Raw genomic sequence first — 19,159 nt, 5'->3', positions numbered from 1 at the left:
TCTGTCGTTTTTGTGGACACAAGTCCCCGCCCACTAAGATCTGTTGTGGGAAGGAGCTCTTATCTCTACTTAGCATCGCAGGAAAGCTATCAAGTGGATCGCCAAACTAAACACCCCATTAGAAGCGCTTCAATCACAAAAAATAAGAATATTCTGAGAAGTTTAATTGCTGGATGGACTAGAACCTGCTTGCTGCTTTCATGTATTCACTTGCTCCCAGGTCTCCCTTAAACAAATATAGACTTCCACTTTCATCAGGCTCTTAACTGGTATCAAATAAAGGAATTGCAGTGCAGCGTTACTATTCATGGTATTCAATACAGATTTCTTTACCTGTTTTAGCACGAGTAAATAACCTAAGCAACAGCAATAAAAAAGTACGGTTCCTTGCACTCGTAATTATTGCTGATAAATTATCAGTTTTATTTTCGACTGGAAAAAATAATAATCCAAGCGTTGCTGATGAACCGATAATTTATCAGAGATCCACGGTCAAACACAGACGCCTCGGCCTGTGGGCGGGCCGTGGGCGTGGCAACGGAACGGAGAGACGTGGCCCTGTTGCTCTCCATCCCTTCCCCCCCTCCCGCCCGTATGCTGAGCCGTCATTGGCCCCCCTTGGCTAGACACGAAATGGGTCCCTCTGTGGCTACTTGTCCCCCCCCCCCCCCCAAATTCAAGCTTGTTCCCACACACCTGGAGGACGTTTGGGGGGGTGTTCAATGTTTAAATATAGAGTTGCAACGATGTAATTTTTTCACAATACGTTGTCAAATTTCATTATACGAAGCCCATCACGATATCTGTTTCCCATAACTTTGTAAGTGTATTTGATTTTTTTTATTGTATTATACTGTGCTGTGCTTCCAGTACAAATACAGACGATTAAAAGTTGTTCAACTGCGGCTAACTCAACATAAGCTTCCCATAAGGCTTATTTTATAACTGTAACTTTACAAACGATAACATTTATAAACACACTTGCTGCCACTTACACATGAAACAATTAGCTAATTCAATGAACTATAGAAATGATATAATTACCATGACATTAATGAATACAAATAACTTTTACCCAAGGGTTAATCTCATGGATAATACCTTTTTTTATATAACTTTCATGACTGAGTTTGTTATCTCTAAAATATTGAATCTCAAATATTTTATTTCCTAATTAAATCTTTGAGAAAATTTCAAAGAGCAACGATGATTATATAACCATATTTTTGCTATGCGGACGATACAATCATTGTGGATAAAAACTGGTCATTGTACGAAATATCTTAATATTGCACGTACACACACACACACTCGCAAAGATCCCCCGTATTGCCTTAGCAGACTTTTGGGGCAAGTGCTGTTAGCGAGCACCTATGAAGAGGGAAAAAAACCCATCTTTATCATCGCTTATTATTTAGCACTGATTTTGACAGTGTTTTCAAGTGCTCTTCTGACACTGTTACTCTGAGTTGTGTTTGCTCCGTTGCTGTACTTTAGTTTTTGTTTTGTCATTGCTTCCGTCATTTCGGTGACTCAGGTAGCTCTTGCCAATGAGACTTCATCCTGGTCTCCCGAGCTCTCGCCCGGTTGAAGAAACTCAACTTGAAACATCCAAACGAGGCTCGTGGGCGCGCGCGTCCGTGCCTGACCGTGGACACGAACGTACCAATAAACCGGCGGATTGCGCGAAACGGCTTGGTTAGCGGGCGGCGGGCTCGCTCACCTGGTAGGTGAAGACCCCGTGGCGGGACGTGTTTATAAAAAGTGTGTTTTCCACGTTCCCCACGACCCGCGCCAGGAACACCACCTCGAAGGATGTGTTTCCTCCGGGTGGAATTACCTAAAACGCACACGCACAAGCGAACAAACGAGCAAACAAACAGTTTAACACGTTGGCTTTCGCCGACCAATATCATCACTTAGATGTTTTTGAGGGTTAGATCGCGTCAAACCCACCACCACCTGATACAGCCAATTAGTAATGTTTGTCACGTAAACAAAAACATGCCGCTTGTAATTACCAGCGGAACGACTCTGGCTGTCGCTTGATGAGGCTGGTTGTAAAACGTCGTACTCAAATTGTAAATGTTGTGGGTTTACTCTCCAACACACCGGTGTGCTGAACTAGTAAGAATTGGCATATTTGGCTGACGTGACAAACCTTACTAAATCGGCTGTGTCGGGTGGTGGCAGGTTTAACGACACATTTATAGTCAGGTGATCTAACCCAAATAACCCCTTATAAACAAACAACAATAAACAAGGCGACTTCTTACTCTAGGTTCTTTTGTTAGAGTCACGTAGGTAGAACATTTAAATTAAATAAAAAAATGATATATCACGACGTTTCGATCGCAACACATCGAAACGTCGCGATATATTTTTTTTTATTCTATTTTTCTACCTACGTGACTTTACCGAAAAAACCCAAGAGTATGGATTCCTGCAGTCACGAAAGCTTCAAATCGAGATTGAATGTCACTCCTGGCTATCCTTACAGACTACGTGGGACGATTTTTTACGACAATTATTTAATAACACAGTAGCCAATGTCCATAGTGTGCTTGTTTCAGAAGTTGTCCTTCAGCATTATGTAATGTGTTCGGACATCAGAATTGTGCTTATATAAGGTGTGCTTGTATCCATTCTCTAACCGGATTAACATTCATTTTCAGGAGGCTCGCGCGTTATTGGGGACGATGGGCCACTTTCACGAATTACTGCGCAGCATTGGTGAAACCGAGCCAAGCCCTCATGCCCCCACGCCGGTCACCCATCCAAGTACTAGCCAGGGTTGAAAATCCTAATGAGTTTCATATTATAATTGGTTTTTTACCCTTTTATCTGGCAACAAAACTGACCCCTTTTTTTACAAGGAGTCATGTTTGCATAGACCACAATACCTGCAGTCATAATGCAAACAAAAAACATAACTCTGATAATATAGGCGTCATCTGGTCCAAACACCATGTGAGACTAGGCTCTAAGGAAAGCTGTCTCTCGGGTGTGGAACAATCAACTTCAAGGACAGTGCATATATTATCAGAGTTATGTTTTTTGTTTGCATTATGACTTCAGGTATTGTGGTCTATACAAACATGACTCCTTGTAAAAAAAAGTTTCGGTTTTGTTGCCAGATAAAAGGGTAAAAAAACAATTATCATATGTTTTTTACTGGCAAAGGAGTTTCATATTGTGTTTACAAGCACCTGCGCTCAGGCTGGCAGGACATGTGGTGAGGGGTGATGTGGCTGTGAAAGAATTCAGTTTAGAACCATAAGAGCCTAGAGCCGCTTGTGTTATAAACAGACCGGCGCTGGCAGGCAAACACACGCGGGCACACAGAGCGCACACGTAGAGAAAGATACCATCATCAGATCGAGTCGAAACCACGGTAGAAAACATTAGTCACACTGTGTGGGTGCAACGATGCATTAGAGTGTAAATTGATGCTAATTCTGAAGTTCATGATGCATGCATAAAATGTTGTTTTATTCATACATGGAGTATGCAATGAGTTCAAATGGCCTCCTACAGTCACTAGAGGTAGCTATATTCAGCATAAAATAATAAAAAAATATGGTCAATTACAATTGTTTATGTATCATTTGCAATTGTAATTGCAGCTAACAGCGAAGCAGCTGCTGCTACAGTGGTAAAAACAATTGCCCTCGAGTCTGACAATGAATCGTGTGACCCTGAATCGTGAAAATTCATTAAATCGTGAGGAAGAGGATAATCATTAGGTCCCGAATACTCACTCAAGTGCGCTTACAAAGCTATCTATGTTGTGCTAATTCAAATAATACAATCACATGGAGCATTTAATCAATATTCATTACGACTCTAATAGGATGACATGTGCTCTTGGTAACAGTATACAATAATTGCTACGTAGGAGCAAGGCTAAATATCTGCTCCAATACAGGCATTATTTATTTTTGGCACAAAACACATAGCATCACGTAAAAAGTGAGCGTGGCAGATTCCTCGGAACGCTGCTGCGAGATATTTGCACGAGACAGGTAAGACGGGTATTTCTGCAAAACGTTTGAATATAGAGGGGCGCAAGAGTGAGCCCATGAATCTTGACTTAAAGCTTTCGTGACTGCAAGAATGAATATTCTTTGGGTCTTTTTTTGGTCTACGTGACTTTATGGAAAGACCCAAAAAGAATAAGAATTCCTGCAGTCACGAAAGCTTTAAGTTATGATTCATATTATCGAAACATCTAAATATATTTTTTAACGCAGCTATAAACACATTTTTAGGGCTGGCATTTAGATCTTAGTGGTAGGTTAGTTTAATCGCATACATACAAACAAATGATAACACACAATAACAAAGACGATGTTATTCTCCATGAAAGCCTTGTAAGTAAAAAATGCTGTCAGTGAGCACCTATTAAGGCCGGCATGACAAATGATGGCTTAGTGGAAGTCATAACCGCACCCAGGTCGTCTTCATCTCCCCACTGGCAATTGTTTACACACCGCACCAGGTACTCGTTTAAAACCGAGTTGACTTGGTAGAGGCCTGGGACAGGATTAGACGACACTTACCACTGACATTAGTAGCGGCGGGAAATTTAACTCTGCTTGCCAGTTTATCTGCACAGCAAGCTGACCACGACGCTTCCACTTTCCACCCAGACACCTGCAAACACCTATAGCAATACCGCCATTCGCCACTAGTGATGGTGACATCACCCTAGCCTGTGCCAGGTCAGGTGCACCTTGAGGCCACGTGAAGTGTCGAGGGCTCGCTGACAGAAGGTCACGGGACAAACCCAGGTGCCATGGGTTGGCAAACACACACGCAGACGCCTGTATGGCGCACAAGGTGGACGGCACCATGCCCAGTCGCCTTTGTCTCTTCAGTGCTGATGTTTACACACTGCTCCAGGTATTCAGTTAAGGATGAGTAGATCTCGGGGAAGCCTAGAATCGGTTCAGATATTCGTCGCCGATGTAGGCCGTGAACGGAAATCTAACTCAGGTCGCTTTATTCGTAGTGCAGCGCGCTAACCACTACACTACCGCTTACCATTATGTGTGCGCACACACACACACAGACACACGTACACACATACACATGCGGACCCACAAACAAGTGAATACATGTACGCACACGCGCGCACGCACATACGCACACAGCACTGAGGCGCACGCATGTTTGTGCCCGCTCACCCGATTTTGAAAAAAGGATGCGTGGAAATGTGACGTGGTCGCCGATATTGATAATAAAGTTATCGTCTCCTCTGCGCTGGGGTTGTGCAGGAAAACGGTCTCCATCTTCGGCATGCCCACCGGCCTGTGAAGCAGAGCGGGGGTGAGACAACAAGCGTTGATAGCAAGGGCGGCGTTTCACGCGCGTGGCCACTGCACGTGGCATTTCCAGGGTCCTGGTTTTCCCAGTATCGTCGTTCTCTTGTTTCAGGCAGCCCTCTCGGGGGGAAAAGAAAATCTGTAAATCTTCCCGCAACATATTCCCGTTGGAATAAGCGCGATTCTCAATTGAATGACGAGCATTTGGAAAATCAATGGGGTGGAAAAAATGAAATGTTTGTCTGGTTTCGTACCACGTGCGGAACATTCATGAATGAGATTTGGCCATAGATCCTAGTGCAGGTGCCTCGTGAATATGGTTATTGAGCCTCAGTGAGGCTTTACTAAGTAAATAAATGTCATTTCTGTTTCTTCAACGTCCTTCAAGAAAATGAACCTACTCAATAACAAGCCACGCATTTGCAAGTACTTAATTTTATTTTAATAAATGTTGGATTAAATTAACGTTGACTCAATTAAAGAGAACATTGGCTTTTATTTGTACGAGTTAAGTTAATTTCTCCCACTTATAGAACCAGACACCCCAACAATGAACCAATATTAATCCCCGCCACTGTGTTGCTTCTCTTATTTTGTGCTGTATAGCTCGACGACTTGGTTATCGGGTCGTAGCTCAAAGCGTTTGGCATTGTCCAATGTTTCGCTCCACGTGCTGGAGGAGGCTTCTCATTTCCTGTTCGTGGAGAAGCTACCAGCACGTAAATCAAATCACGTCAGGCATCACGCGGAACAACATGCGGTCCAGCGCGAAAACATACGGGAGGAGCCGCTACGGTAATCCACGTTACCCAACTCGTGGCGTGTCGCATGCGAGACAAACACAGGACCGCCCCCCCCCCCCCCCAAACGAGTCACCGTCTCTCACATTTCAATGTGTGTTCGGCAGATATAATTTCAGGACAAGCTTCTGACATCTACGCGAGCCCGGCATTGTGAAGGATTACCTCTCTTACGGCAGGCGGTGCGGGATTTATAAGTTTCTCTCAAACGTTTGCGCGGACGCACAAATCAAGTAGGTTTTGCTCGTTATCACCTACTTAACGCTGCGGGATAGAGCGGGGTGAGACGGGCCGAGTGAGATTAGTCCACGCTGGACGCACGAGCCGGCGGGGGGGGGACGAACGCTGCGATAGAGTTACAGGGAGGCAGGTGTCCCACGAAACACGACACCGGGTTTTTTGGTAGCGGCTCAGGTCGCGTGGCCAGGCCAAGCGAGCTGAGCGAGAGGGGCTGGGATGCCCTCCAATTACCAAAAAAACAGTGCCATCGTGCACAAGCAATTTTCCGTCTATTCCTTGCCCTGCCGATACCGTGGCGAACGGCAACACAGAGGCATTGCTCACAGGGCCTCCAGGAGTGAAATTCGATGTTTGTATTGTCCTTGGGGGAAAAAAACGACAACTATAGATTACCCAGCAGGCCTTGGCAACTTAGCCCGGTCGTTATTATTAACGAATGGTGGCTAATGAATGGGAGGAACAAGCACCAGATGTAACGTTTTGAGAATTGCACCGAAAAGGAACACACGCATTGCTGGTCATAGGCAAGTTAAAGATGCCACTTTAACTGTTCGTAAAAGTAAGTGGGCTCGGGCAGGGACATGTCGCTAGAAGGGAGAGGAAGTAATGGCTGTTGGTCGAGACCAATGAGGGTGCAGGCCCAAAAAGAGGTCCTTCGCAGAGATGGACGAGTGATGAAATGCGCTCGAGTGGAGGAGCTCCATCGACCGTTGCATTGCAAGGCTGAGGAGATGATGCGGGTTTGGAGGCCTTCCTCTAGCAGTAGACAGATCATGGTGGATGATGATAGGTTTCAAGAAATGGCCCTTCGACCACATATTTGTCTAATTTCCCTCAAGCAAGACATAAAAAAATGTGTTTAAATCCCTTATCCCTTCCAAGGCCTCCCAATGTGCATGCGCCCCCCTATTTACAAAGCGTCTTTGAAATTTTGGTTGCATTTAGATTTTCTCTACATATTTCTTGACTCTTCACTTTCCAAAACATCTATCCGAGCGACCCACAAATGGTTGCACTGGCTACGATGTTCAAACACAAGACACGCTACTATATGGAGGTTGCTGAAGTTGATCAATAAGAAAAGTAAACGTAGGTCTGTCTAGCTACGTTAAACTGTTGTGGCATTAAATATTGAATAACAATAATACCAGGAAAGCCTCTCCCCGAGTCTCAATGCTACTTTGTCAGAAGCATTCTCCATTGGAATGTGAGGATGATTCCATCGGCTAACAGTTGTTAAAGCATGTCAAAGAAAACCAGAGTGCCCAAAGGGATAATACTTAAAAGTTCCGCACAGACGGACGCAATCCACAGCTGTACTGCTGCCTACTACCTTCTGGCTACCTCACAGCCCAGGCAATCTCCCACGACATAGAAACACACACCAACCAGGCCCAACCCTGTTTCTCGTCCGGCGAGACCGAGGATGTTCAGGGCGAATTAGTCATTCGTCTCTCGACAGCACCGCATTCAAGTAAACTAGCAATGTGCACACAAAAGCAAAGATCCCCGGTATAGCCTTAACAGGCTTTTGGGGCAAGTGCTGTTAGCGAGCACCAATGAAGGCCGGCACGGCACACGAGGGGGGGGGGGGGGTGGCCAAAACCAACGCCCAGCTGCCTTTACCTCCTCAGTGGAGATGTTTAGACACCGCACCAGGTACTCATTTGAGACTGAGTCGACCCTAGCAGAATTAGAATATTTATTTATACTGGAGGAATCCAATGAACTTGAAAACTCTTTCACAGACGTCCAGTAGTTTCAGAGATGTCCAGACCAAGGCCCATGACAAGTTCAGATAATCGTCACTGGTGCTGGCCGTGAACAGGAATCAGAACTTGAGTGGCCAGGTTTCATAGCGTAGCGCGCCAACCATCACACTACCGCTCCCCACAATATGGGTACACACGGGGGCACACGCGGGGGCACACACTCGGGCACACGCGGTTCAACGCGCCAAGTCCGCCAATGTGTACTGCAACACGATGCTGTGTATCGACGACAGCGAGGCAAGCCCCCTGGACAGCTCTCGCCGTATGAAATGTCTCGGAAACTATTTTCTGCAAAATGCCACCGAAGTCGCATCCAGGCTATTTATTTTCTAATGCGACAGAGCCTGGCTCCGTCGCGCAAGCGTAGGTTAATTTCATAGCGGGGACACAAAAGCGTGTTACCGAGACGACAACTGACGGAGATTTCGATGCCCCCCCCCATTTTTATTTACTTACCGCATGCACGCAAAGTGCACGCGCACGTTCATTTCACAGCGCACAAGAGCGCGTGCACAGTAACGAGCGAGGGGCTATATTTAATATCACTCTCGCAAGACCTTCCGTGAAAACAAACGTGTGTGCAAATACTAATGGTGTAAACAAAAGCCCCATTATATGCTACACAGAATTACTGGAGTATATAAATACACATAAAAACAAGTTAAAAATAAAATAATGTATCGCCCTTAGCCAATGCACTGCTGGATGTAGGGCTCCCCCCCCCCATGTTGTGTCGGTCATGGGCAGGGTTGTTTGACCACATTATATCATGTTGGCGAGTTTGGGTTTGGTGTGAGGGGGCAGGGGCGGGAGTGGAAAGGTGAGAGGACTGGTTTAAATATCACTTTCCACTGGTGCTCGCCGGGACTGGAGATTGAACTCCAATTGGCAGGTTCCGAGTGTAGTGTGTGCGAGATGCTGCATCACACCGCTCACCAACCCCCCAAATAAACCACAACACAATAATATTCTTAAATTGAAGGAGTCTTACTCAACAAGCCTGCGATTCAAACTTAGTTTTTTTTTATACGAGCATTGCTTTCCAAGCAAGAACCGTGGAGGTTAGAACGAGGTGGCTGATGTTGGATCCAGGGTGAGGTGTATAATGTACGTTGAGAACTTGTTTAGCGACGTACGGTACCAACCGTCATAATCGGTGGCGCGGGGGGTAGAACAACAAACTAAACACAAAAATCAGTTCGTGTTTAGTTTTGTGTGAGGTAGGCATTCGTTAAAATTTGTGGATACAATTTAATTTAACAATTGATTATTGCTGTGTCTTGTTATTGCCATACTTTTCTGGTTCACTCGTATGGGTATTCATTCTGCTTCAGTATCCTAAAAGTAGCGTAAGCCACATGATTTGCATAAACTGTAGGTAAACGATTCCCATATTCACACATGTGCCGCTAGCATAAGAACACATTGAGAACGGATTAACCAATGCATCGTCACACGCCACACGATAGCGGCATGGAGGAGGAGGAGAGGCCAAGTTCGTGTAAACGTCACTGCTTATATATACACGGCATGGGATCTAGTCTCGGCCGAGCTGCTGTTTCTGGGTTGTTCCTGGGTTGTTCCCAGGCTGTTCTTGGGCCAGCACGGCTGAGTCGTGCCAGTGATAATGGATACGAGGCGATTGTTGCACCGGCTGTGTGTTTGTGTGTGCACTTGACCCAAAAGTAAGTTGAGGCTATATGGGGGATCATTGCCTGTGTCTGTGCTCATGTGCACACACATGCCAATGTGCAAGTTTGTGTTTGCTCGCTTTCACAAAAATTTGGCAAGTTTTAATGTCCCAAATGAGTTGTAACTTGCTTAACATAAAAAAATGAAAAAAAATCCTGTGGGTTGGAACTAATTTTGTTTTTATCTCCCGTTATTTGGAGAGGGGGTGTTGCGTTGACATGGGGGCACGTTGCTTAAAAATCTTGGTTGATCATCAAGATTCTGCCTTCATCACTGAAGCTTGCAGCTAAGATATTGCCCGACCCTGCAGCTTGCGAAACAGTGGCTTTGAGAAACTGGTTGCGAATTTTAGTTCGAGCTTGAAAGTCAGCTTGGCAAAACATTAACTGAAGCCCTTAAAAAGGCGTCATGCGTTTTCCAGCGCTTGACCTGATATGTCACCATCTGTACTGACACATTTATAATCACCACTACGAAGCAAAGTCGATTACAATAACCTAATTACAGCCGGTACGAACAATGCGAGTGGGTCCGTTTCATATCTGCCAGGTGACGCCTGCAACGCCCATCGATACGATGTGCTTGTGGAAATATTAATACGGGAAGGCGTAAGTGTGTTTGTCTTGATACCACGTAGTGCATCAGTTAGCGCGCTGCGCTACAAACCAGGTAACCAAGTTCGATTTTCGCTCATGGCCACCAACACCAGTGACGATTATCTGAACCGGCCCTGGGCCTCCCCTAGGTTGACTCAGCCTCAAATGAGTATCTGGTGCTGTGTGTAAACATCGCCACTGGGGAGACAAAGGCGGTCGGGCGTGGTGTTGGGCACCCACCCCTCCTTGTGTGTCATACTGGCCTTCATAGGTTGCTACTCGCTAAGGGAGCTTGCCCCAACAATCTGTTGAGGCGAAACGGGGGGGGCGGTGGGCATCGTTGTCTTTGCACCACGTGCAGAGGTTGTGCAGCAAAAACGAACACTGCGACCACGACCACACCGATACCAGACAATTCATAAGGAGACGCTGGGATGCAGAGCGTGAGGATGGGGGGAGGGGCCTAGGCGACGGCTGGACGAGCTGGCTCCCCCCCCCTCTCTCCTTCTACCAGTATTCCACCAACGAGGTCACACCAGGCCAGCACAGCATACGCTTACCCCCCCCCCCCCGCCGCCGTGCTTGTAAAATCGAGTCGGCGTCATTGGTGCAGCCAAATGGGATAACACAAAAAACGGGCTGCACCCTGCTGAAGCGGCAATGAAATTACATTCTGAAACGCCGCCACTACTGGCCGATGATCTTGAGCGTCTCCATGTAGGAGGAGATGCCGCCTACCGACACATGGCAAGGTGGTGCCAGTTTCTGACGTGCTATGGCAGGCTGCGTGTTCTACCCAACTAGACTCCCGCGTCCCTGTATTCCCACCTGCACCGACAAGCATGGTGCAGGATGGTAAATTCGTTCCAATGACATGCACGTGACGAGGGGAGGCCTACAAAACCAGCAATGGGTTTACAGAAGAGCTGCACAAGTAGATGTGTGCAGGGATCGTGTGTTCTCCTCTTGAAGTTGTGGGTTTACTCTGGGCACTTCAGTTTGCCTCCACCATGCAAAAGACACTCAAAGGATTGGCCAAACACCCCAAGTAGAACCCTCCCCAACAGAAATCTTAAGAAACTCGGCGAGGCTTTCCTGGGTAAATATCACTTTCTGAAAAGTATTTATTAACGGTGTGAATGGTGCATCATACACTTATGCCAGTTAAACACGTGCACGGCTGACGTTTAAGCAAATATAAATTCTATATTTTATGCTCTGCATGGCTTGTCGGAGCAAATGCATAAAGTTTAGTCTGAGATCGTGATGTTTATTTTCACTCTACTCGCGTATTTAACTTTCGTACAATTTCACGCTTGATGCGGCCAATAGGGCCCTAACTTGAACAATATCAACCTTTAAACTCCCGTATCTTCGATTAGCACGGTTGGCGATTGTGCAAAAAAAGTTCAACATACATGCGTGCGTCTGTCGAAGCCACGGCAGATTTATGCACACCTACTGAGCGACGTTTAGAAGAAATGTAGCATAACCAATCACGTGTCTCAGACCCACGGCCAGGAACGCTGAAGATAGATGCGTCCCCACTTGATTTGCAGCCATTTGATGGCTCTTAAAAATGATGTGATGTCCACGGCATGTCGCAGGCTGTGTGCAGTGGACCTGAATGAATATCTTTCTCGATGTCCCTCGTTGCGTATGGGTTTCAAAGGCAAACAAACCACACTTGGTGGTGGTGTCACGATGGTAAATGGTGGGACCGTACAGAAACAAAATTCACCAAGATATTCCAAACTTCCCAAAAAGTGGACCATAAACAATTTCAACATTGACATCTTTTAACAAAAAAGTGTGCAAAATGTATTTCTATCAAGGTCCAAGTACGTGACCGAATAATAATTACAAAGTCAGCAAGAGCGCTTTAGAGTCACTCTGCACGGGGTGCAAGGTTCACGTTTTGTGGTGCGGTAGCTACAGGTTACACGGCGGTGGCGGCTACACAAGCAACACTTCGCCATGCTGCTACCTGCAAACGATCGCACGTCGCCAAAAAAACGTGGCACACTTACTGTTCGTGAAAATCCAGCATGGGCGGCTCAAACCGGATGGGTCTGCTGCTCCCTCGACTGCATCCCGCACTGCAAAACACAGGCACGGCGACCAACGTGTTCAGAAGCAGCGTGCACAGCGACGGCGCGCGCATGTCGGCGTGCCCCGCGCAGGCCAAGAGCCACGCGGTGAACGAGCGTCGTCCTTCTCGACGTCCTTCGCTCCGGCCGTCGAACTTGTCGACGGGCGAATGCCTCCTGCTGTGTGGCGCTTTCGGCGTTCGGACCGCGCATGGGTACAACGGGGGACGAGCGAGCCGTCCGCCTGGCGAGCGCGACCGAGCTAGCAAGACAAGGCTCGCAGCGACAAGCCAAGCGTCCGAGCGACACGTGAAAAAAGCGAAAAAAAATATTTTGTTTGTGTCTTTCCCCCCCCCCCACCTCTGCGCCAACGCCCACACTCGCCCAAAGAGGTTGCCTCAGTCATGGCCCCACCCCTGACTCTACTGGCTGAGCTCGCGACACACGTGCGATGCGTCGGCCACACAGATCAGCACACGCTGTTGAGGCATTCCTGTCTCAAGTCGCAGCGACGACGACGGCGAAGGTGGTTCGGCCGGTTCCATACATACACAAGTGACAAAATACAAATGCAAGCATGTGTAATAACACGGAATTCTTGCAGCAATGACCTCGTTCGACTTAAAACAGGTGAATGGATAATGTATCGTCGCAATTATGGGCAGTGTGACGAGAGAAGGCTTGCGGAACTCTAAAGCACGGATTGGTATAGGGTGGTGGAGAAACGCAACATTGAGACATACGCTCGTGACAAATGCAACTCCAAGTATAGGAGCGAGCTTGGCATTACTTACTCTCAGGACAGAATAATACTGGTAAGAACCTCCTGGTTACACCAGCCCACAGGGGATTATTGTGTCCGTCGTGCAGGGAGGGGCTGGGAGGGGAAGGTGGGGCTGGGTGGGAAGAGGAGGATGGGGCTGGGTGGGGGGTGGGGCTGGGTGGGGGGTGGGGCTGGGTGGGGAGGGGCTGGTCACCCCGTGGTGCCCTTATAAAACTCAACGTTTAACCTACTCACGCCGGCTTGTGCCCGCCCTCACAGTCGACCATATTTGCGGAATACACCACGCCGCCGTTGACCCTGGCCATTGACCGAGCAACCCAAAGTTCCTACCAGCTCCTTCCGCAGGAATGTGTTCAATAATTTACAGCCCTATTGCCAATCTACTGTTAGTTGAATGCCTCCCCATGCCGTGTCGGTTATATGAATTGTTTGACCGTATTTCAGTATTTAGGTCAGTGCGGGGTTGGTGAAGCGGCTCAGCCCAGGACTCATTCAGATGTCACTCGCCACTTATGTCAAGCCATGGTCAGGACTCAAACTCGGGTGGCTGGATCGACTAAATAACCTCGCGAGTCAGTGCGTCACGGCTCCACCCAAAGAGGGATAAGGAGGGCAGACTCAAACAGAGTTATTTATTGAGGTCGTTTGTGGCCAGTGCGGCCCTCCGATGGTTCACAGGGAAAGTAAAAAGTTACAACTCAAATTTGCCGTGCGAAGAAGCAGAGTTCACACTTGCTGTGATGGGACTTTGGATTACCCTGTGGACCACGGCAGCAGCTTGACATGCAGTTGCATCGAGACGCTGCACAAATCCAATTTTTAACGCACCGCTTGAATAATTAGTGTTATGATTAATTCATTGATATTGCGCTGTTGTTGCACATTTACACGTGGGGATAAAAAAAGCCTTCTGACAGCATAACTTTACTCCACCTCCCCCACTGACATCACATAAAGGACCCTCTGGCCAATAACACAGGGAATTCAACAACAATAACAATCGCACAAAAGCACAGGGCCTATCTGAGGAACGTGTCCGCCATTGAGCAAGTTTTTTCTTGTTATATATTTATTTTGCTCGTCACTCACCACTGCTTGGACGGTGTGGCTCTGAGGATTACGAATTGTCACCGTGCTGGTCCATCGGGTTTCTATTTTGTGTGCTACAAGGGTTCCGGCCAAGAGTGAAGGTCACAGGTCACCGGGCCAGCGGCGGAAAGGTGGGTGCACAGAGCGATCTCCGTTACAAAAGCACCTCGACGAAGGTTTGGCCGCTTGGATTGGTGCCGCGCTAAAGGCGATCCCAGCCAGCGACCTTTAACCTGGGCATGCTGCCTGCTCTGCGAGCTCATATGGAGTTTGTTTTAAGGGGGCACTTTTTTGAGGCTTCACGGTGGCGAGATTTTAACTCCCTTGCCTGGTATACAGAAGTTTGTGGGTTTGATCCCACATCTGACGACTGCATATTTGGAGTGTGCATGCTCTCCACGCCAAAAAAAACCCAATATTTTACCAGGTAATGCCCCACTGAGCTACGGAGCTCTTTTTCAGAAGCGACCTGGCCACAAATGATAGCCCAACGAAGTGGCATATCACGTGGATTTTTCTCCGGGTCCTCCTGTTTTACCCGAACCATGCATTTAGAGAATGTGGCTGCTATAAATTTCCACGTGATAAGCCACTTCGTTGGGCTATCATTTGTGGCCAGGTCGCTTCTGAAAAAGAGCTCCGTAGCTCAGTGGGGCATTACCTGGTAAAATATTGGGTTTTTTTTGGCGAGCGGTGGGCGCATGTGTTTTTGTTCGCATTGTTGTACGGTTGACTTCAATTACAATAATGTAATGGATTTAGTCAATCCACTGCTGGATGAAGGGCTTCCCCCACGACATGTCGGTCAGCAGGAGTGGGGGGGGGGTGTACCTATACATCACCATGCTGGTTGGTTTGGTTTGTCGTCCAGCAGTGGTCCAGGACTGGTTCAGACATCAATCTCTCCCCACTCGTGCTGTTACCCATGGCTGAGAATTGAACGCAACCACTACGCCAAACGTTCCATCCCCCGTTTTTATTATACGCGAGTGAAACCGCACCGGTGCATTGCCATACCTCCCCTGTAGGGTAGTACATGCGCTAACAAAAGGTGAAGGCACACAGGCCCAAGCACGCCTCCACACGCCCACATAATATTTGAAATGTAGCCATGTTAAAAGGTGCACAAACATAACATTGCTTCTGTTTGGCCATGCAGACCATTTGGGGCCATGCACTGTTATCGAGCTATGAAAACTTTCAGGGCGCATGAGAGAGGGGGTTGTGGGAGCCGTGTATTGCATGCTTGACCGCCTTTGTCTCTCCAGTGCTGGTGTTGACACACCATGCAGGGCTCACACTTTAGGCTCTGTTAAACTGTAGAATGCCCCAGTAAGGTTAATACACTCATTTGCATAGGCTTGCATGGCATGAAATATCCGATCCACAAAACAAAAACCCGGAATCTGTATCATCATAAACGTCAGCAGCCTAGATCTATCTACTGCTGAATGAAGGCCTCCCCAAGCCGTGACTCACCCTCTCGCATGGTCCTGTGATACAACAGACCATCTAGCACCTGCAAACGAGCTGAATTTATCTCTTTCTTTCCACAGCAGACGTCCATTCGGGCATGTTTCCTCCTTCCTTTACCTGAATATTTAGTAGTCTTGACCACCAGCCATCATCCTTTCTGTGGACGTGTCCTGCCCAACCCCCGCTTATTTTTCCTGACAGTCAACAGCGTTTCTAATTTGTGTATATTCATGACTTCACGGGTTCCTCTTCCTGTCTTTGAGAGTAATTCCGTGCGTGAACCTCTCCACGTGTCTATGTGCACTTCTCAGCATTTGTTGCATTACCCTTAAAACAAAATACATACGGGCAATCTGTCTCGTATTTGTCATCGGCCGTGAGCAATCCACTGCTGGATGTCCTTAAGCGGTCACCATCAATGTTATATCATATTACGTCCCTTTACCCAGGAAAGGTAAACGGACAACTTGAGACTGACCGAGTCTTAAGACTCTTTTTCAGAAGGGTCCTGCCAAGTTTTTTTGCAGTGGCATCGATGTTCGATAAGTGCAACACAAACAAAGTGACTTGCAGCCAAGTTTTCAGCATTTAGAAGTTTGGCCAATATCGCTTAGTGCTGTGACACTGCATAGACATACAATTTATTGCCGATACCAACGCTCACTTACAATTATACAAGTGCAGAGACACACACAGTCACACAGGCAAGCACAGACGCACAAGGGCACGTACATTAAAGAGAGCGAACATTCATTACCCACAGAGCAGGCATGAACATTGATCTCGTTTGAGCGTTATTGTAAGAATGTATTTATTTATTTAACTAATGCCTTACATGTGACATATATCCAACGCATAGGCTTTCACGACCAATATCATCGATAATACAGGATTTTTGGGTTAGGTCGTGTAAATACAAATGTGTCGTTAAACCTGCCACCACCCGACAGCCAATTAGGAAGGTTTGTCACGTAAACGGAACATGCCAATTCGTCACTAGCACAGCAACCAGGCGTGTTGGAGAACAATTATTGTTTCGCCAGTAATAACAACCGGCACCATCAGGCGGCAGCCAGATTTGTGCTTCAATGACGCATTCATATTTATGCGATCTAACCCCAAAAAAAACCTGTATTATGGATGTGACATATGGCGAAAGCCCAAAAGAAATAAAGATTCAAACAAGTAGAGAAGCAAATAAGTCGGTGGGAGTGCGTGCAATTACATTCATACACTTTTAAATGTGGAGGTGAAGTGGTGGCACAGTGGCTAGCGCACAGTGCTATTCGAACCGATTCTGGTTTCCCTGCACCACCCTCCACCCACTTCACCTGTCCAGCGTGGCCAAACGTTGTTAAACAGCCCCCCGTGACCGACATGGAAACGGGAGGGCCTTCATCCAGCAGTAGATTGAGAAAAGGCTGAAATTATTATTTCATAATCTTGCACCACGATCAATAAGGTCTCTCTCAAAATCCCACGATGTAAATCATACATCTAACTCCTGCACGAATTCATTATTCTTAACCATATGGGCCATCACACATTCTCGTGACGTATCCTGCCCAAACCACTACCCTAATTTAAGAAAAGGTACAATTATTATTATTCATTCATATATGAACGTTGAGTCATCAGAGACACTGAATTAGAGATACATCATTTTGATATCCGAGAATAGGTTCTCCTTTTTGCTGGTGTTTTAACATCTTAACACCGGTTTTGTTGCCAGAAAAAAGGGGAAAACCTATTCTCATATTTTGGTACTGGCAAAAGAGGTCCCAGAATTTAGTATCTGTTGTAAGCTTGTAAAAAAAAAAACTTTGGTGGGGGGCGAGGGAGGGTGAGGAAATGGGTTGTTAGTTTGCGAGCGCCGACAATCCGACTGTCCGATAACGGCGCGGCAAATTTGCCGCTCGAGGACCGCAGCTTCTCTGCACCGAGCGGACGCAGCGGCGCGCTCGTACACGCCAGAAGCACGCGCCATTCGCCACACGAGCGCAGGAATGTCACTGGTCGGGAATGACGATTGACGCGGGACTAACTGTTTGGTGGCGTTGCAAAATACAGAGCCGCTCGTGACTGTACATTGGGAGACAGTAGAAACGTTATACAGTAAAACCTTGGATTCCGAGCATAATTCGTTACGGAAACGTGTTTGTAATCCAAAGCACTCGTATATCAAAGCACTCCTATATCAGTTGTGATCACGTGACACTCGGCAGACAAAGCGTATGCACGTGCTACTCGTATTGCAAGACCTCGCTCATTTATCAAATTATTTCTTTAAATTTTTTGCTCGTCTTGCAAAACACTCGCAGACCAAGTTACTCGCAATCCAAGGATTTACTGTATTTTATTAAAAGGGTCGTCTCTGAACGGGTCTCTGGACAGAGAGGGCAGACCCATGGCTTGAGCCTCAGTCCATCCAATCTGACCCCACACCTCTCAGCACCACACTCCTCACCAGGGTTCTCTTTCAAGTCATTTTTCGATTTAAAGCTTTCGTGACTGCAGGGATACATCTTCTTGGTTCTTTCGGTAAAGTCACGTAGAAGGAAAATAATAAAATAATAGAAATAAAACATAATTAAATCATTCTCACGACATTTCGGCCACAACGCAAGCAGCCATCTTCAGGTGGAGAACAGGTCTGTTCTGCCTTCTCGACAGACCTGTTCTCCACCTGAAGACGGCTGCTTGCGTTGCGGCCGAAACGTCGTGAGAATTATTTTATTATGTTTTATTTTTATTATTCTATTATTTGCCTTATACGTGACTTTACCGAAAGAACCAAGAAGATCTCAAGTCATTGTTAGGGAGGTACAGTCGAGTTGGATTCCTCCCTTGCCTTCCTCAAGTGTTTTTGTTGTTCTTGGGAAAAACCATCATCGTCACCAGCAGCAGTTTAACCAAACTCTCACGGCTTATTTTTTAGAGTAAGGCTACGTTGCATGTATCTTTGTTTGTGTGTACGTTGAACTTCTTTAGCACCGTACGTGGCCAAACGCACTCATCGTAGGTGCAGGGGGAAGAAAAATATTACTCACCGGGGAAAATACTTATTTGTGCTATACCTGGGAGATGTTACAATCGCCTGTCCATTCCTCCATGTACACGTCACAAGTTGTTATGAAAATGACAAAACCCTTTCAACCAGTCGCTTTCATATTGTCAAAGAAATACTGTCAATAAAAGCGGGTTTCATCACCAGTGGTCATGCATCATCCACTGCTAGACGAAGGGCCTCAAAATATGCCACTGCCATCAACTAGCCTTCTTAATTTGGAACA

The 19,159-nt window shown here is 46.7% G+C and overlaps 1 protein-coding gene across 1 annotated transcript in view; it reads right to left on the bottom strand.

Annotated features, from left to right (window-relative positions):
- The window catches only part of LOC133350013 (transmembrane protein 131-like), a 109,315-nt gene that overhangs the window by 52,321 nt on the left and 37,835 nt on the right, over positions 1-19,159 (bottom strand). Inside the window, 3 exon segments of the mRNA XM_061563962.1 lie at positions 1,724-1,840; positions 5,190-5,313; positions 12,458-12,526. Coding sequence (XP_061419946.1) covers positions 1,724-1,840; positions 5,190-5,313; positions 12,458-12,526 — 310 coding nt within the window.

Source organism: Lethenteron reissneri, chromosome 32 (genome assembly GCF_015708825.2).
Source record: "Lethenteron reissneri isolate LAM-NWPU_2019-01 chromosome 32, ASM1570882v1, whole genome shotgun sequence".
NCBI lineage: Eukaryota > Metazoa > Chordata > Hyperoartia > Petromyzontiformes > Petromyzontidae > Lethenteron > Lethenteron reissneri.
Note: the sequence above shows the minus strand (reverse complement) of the source record. Positions and strands in the feature narration are given on the sequence as shown.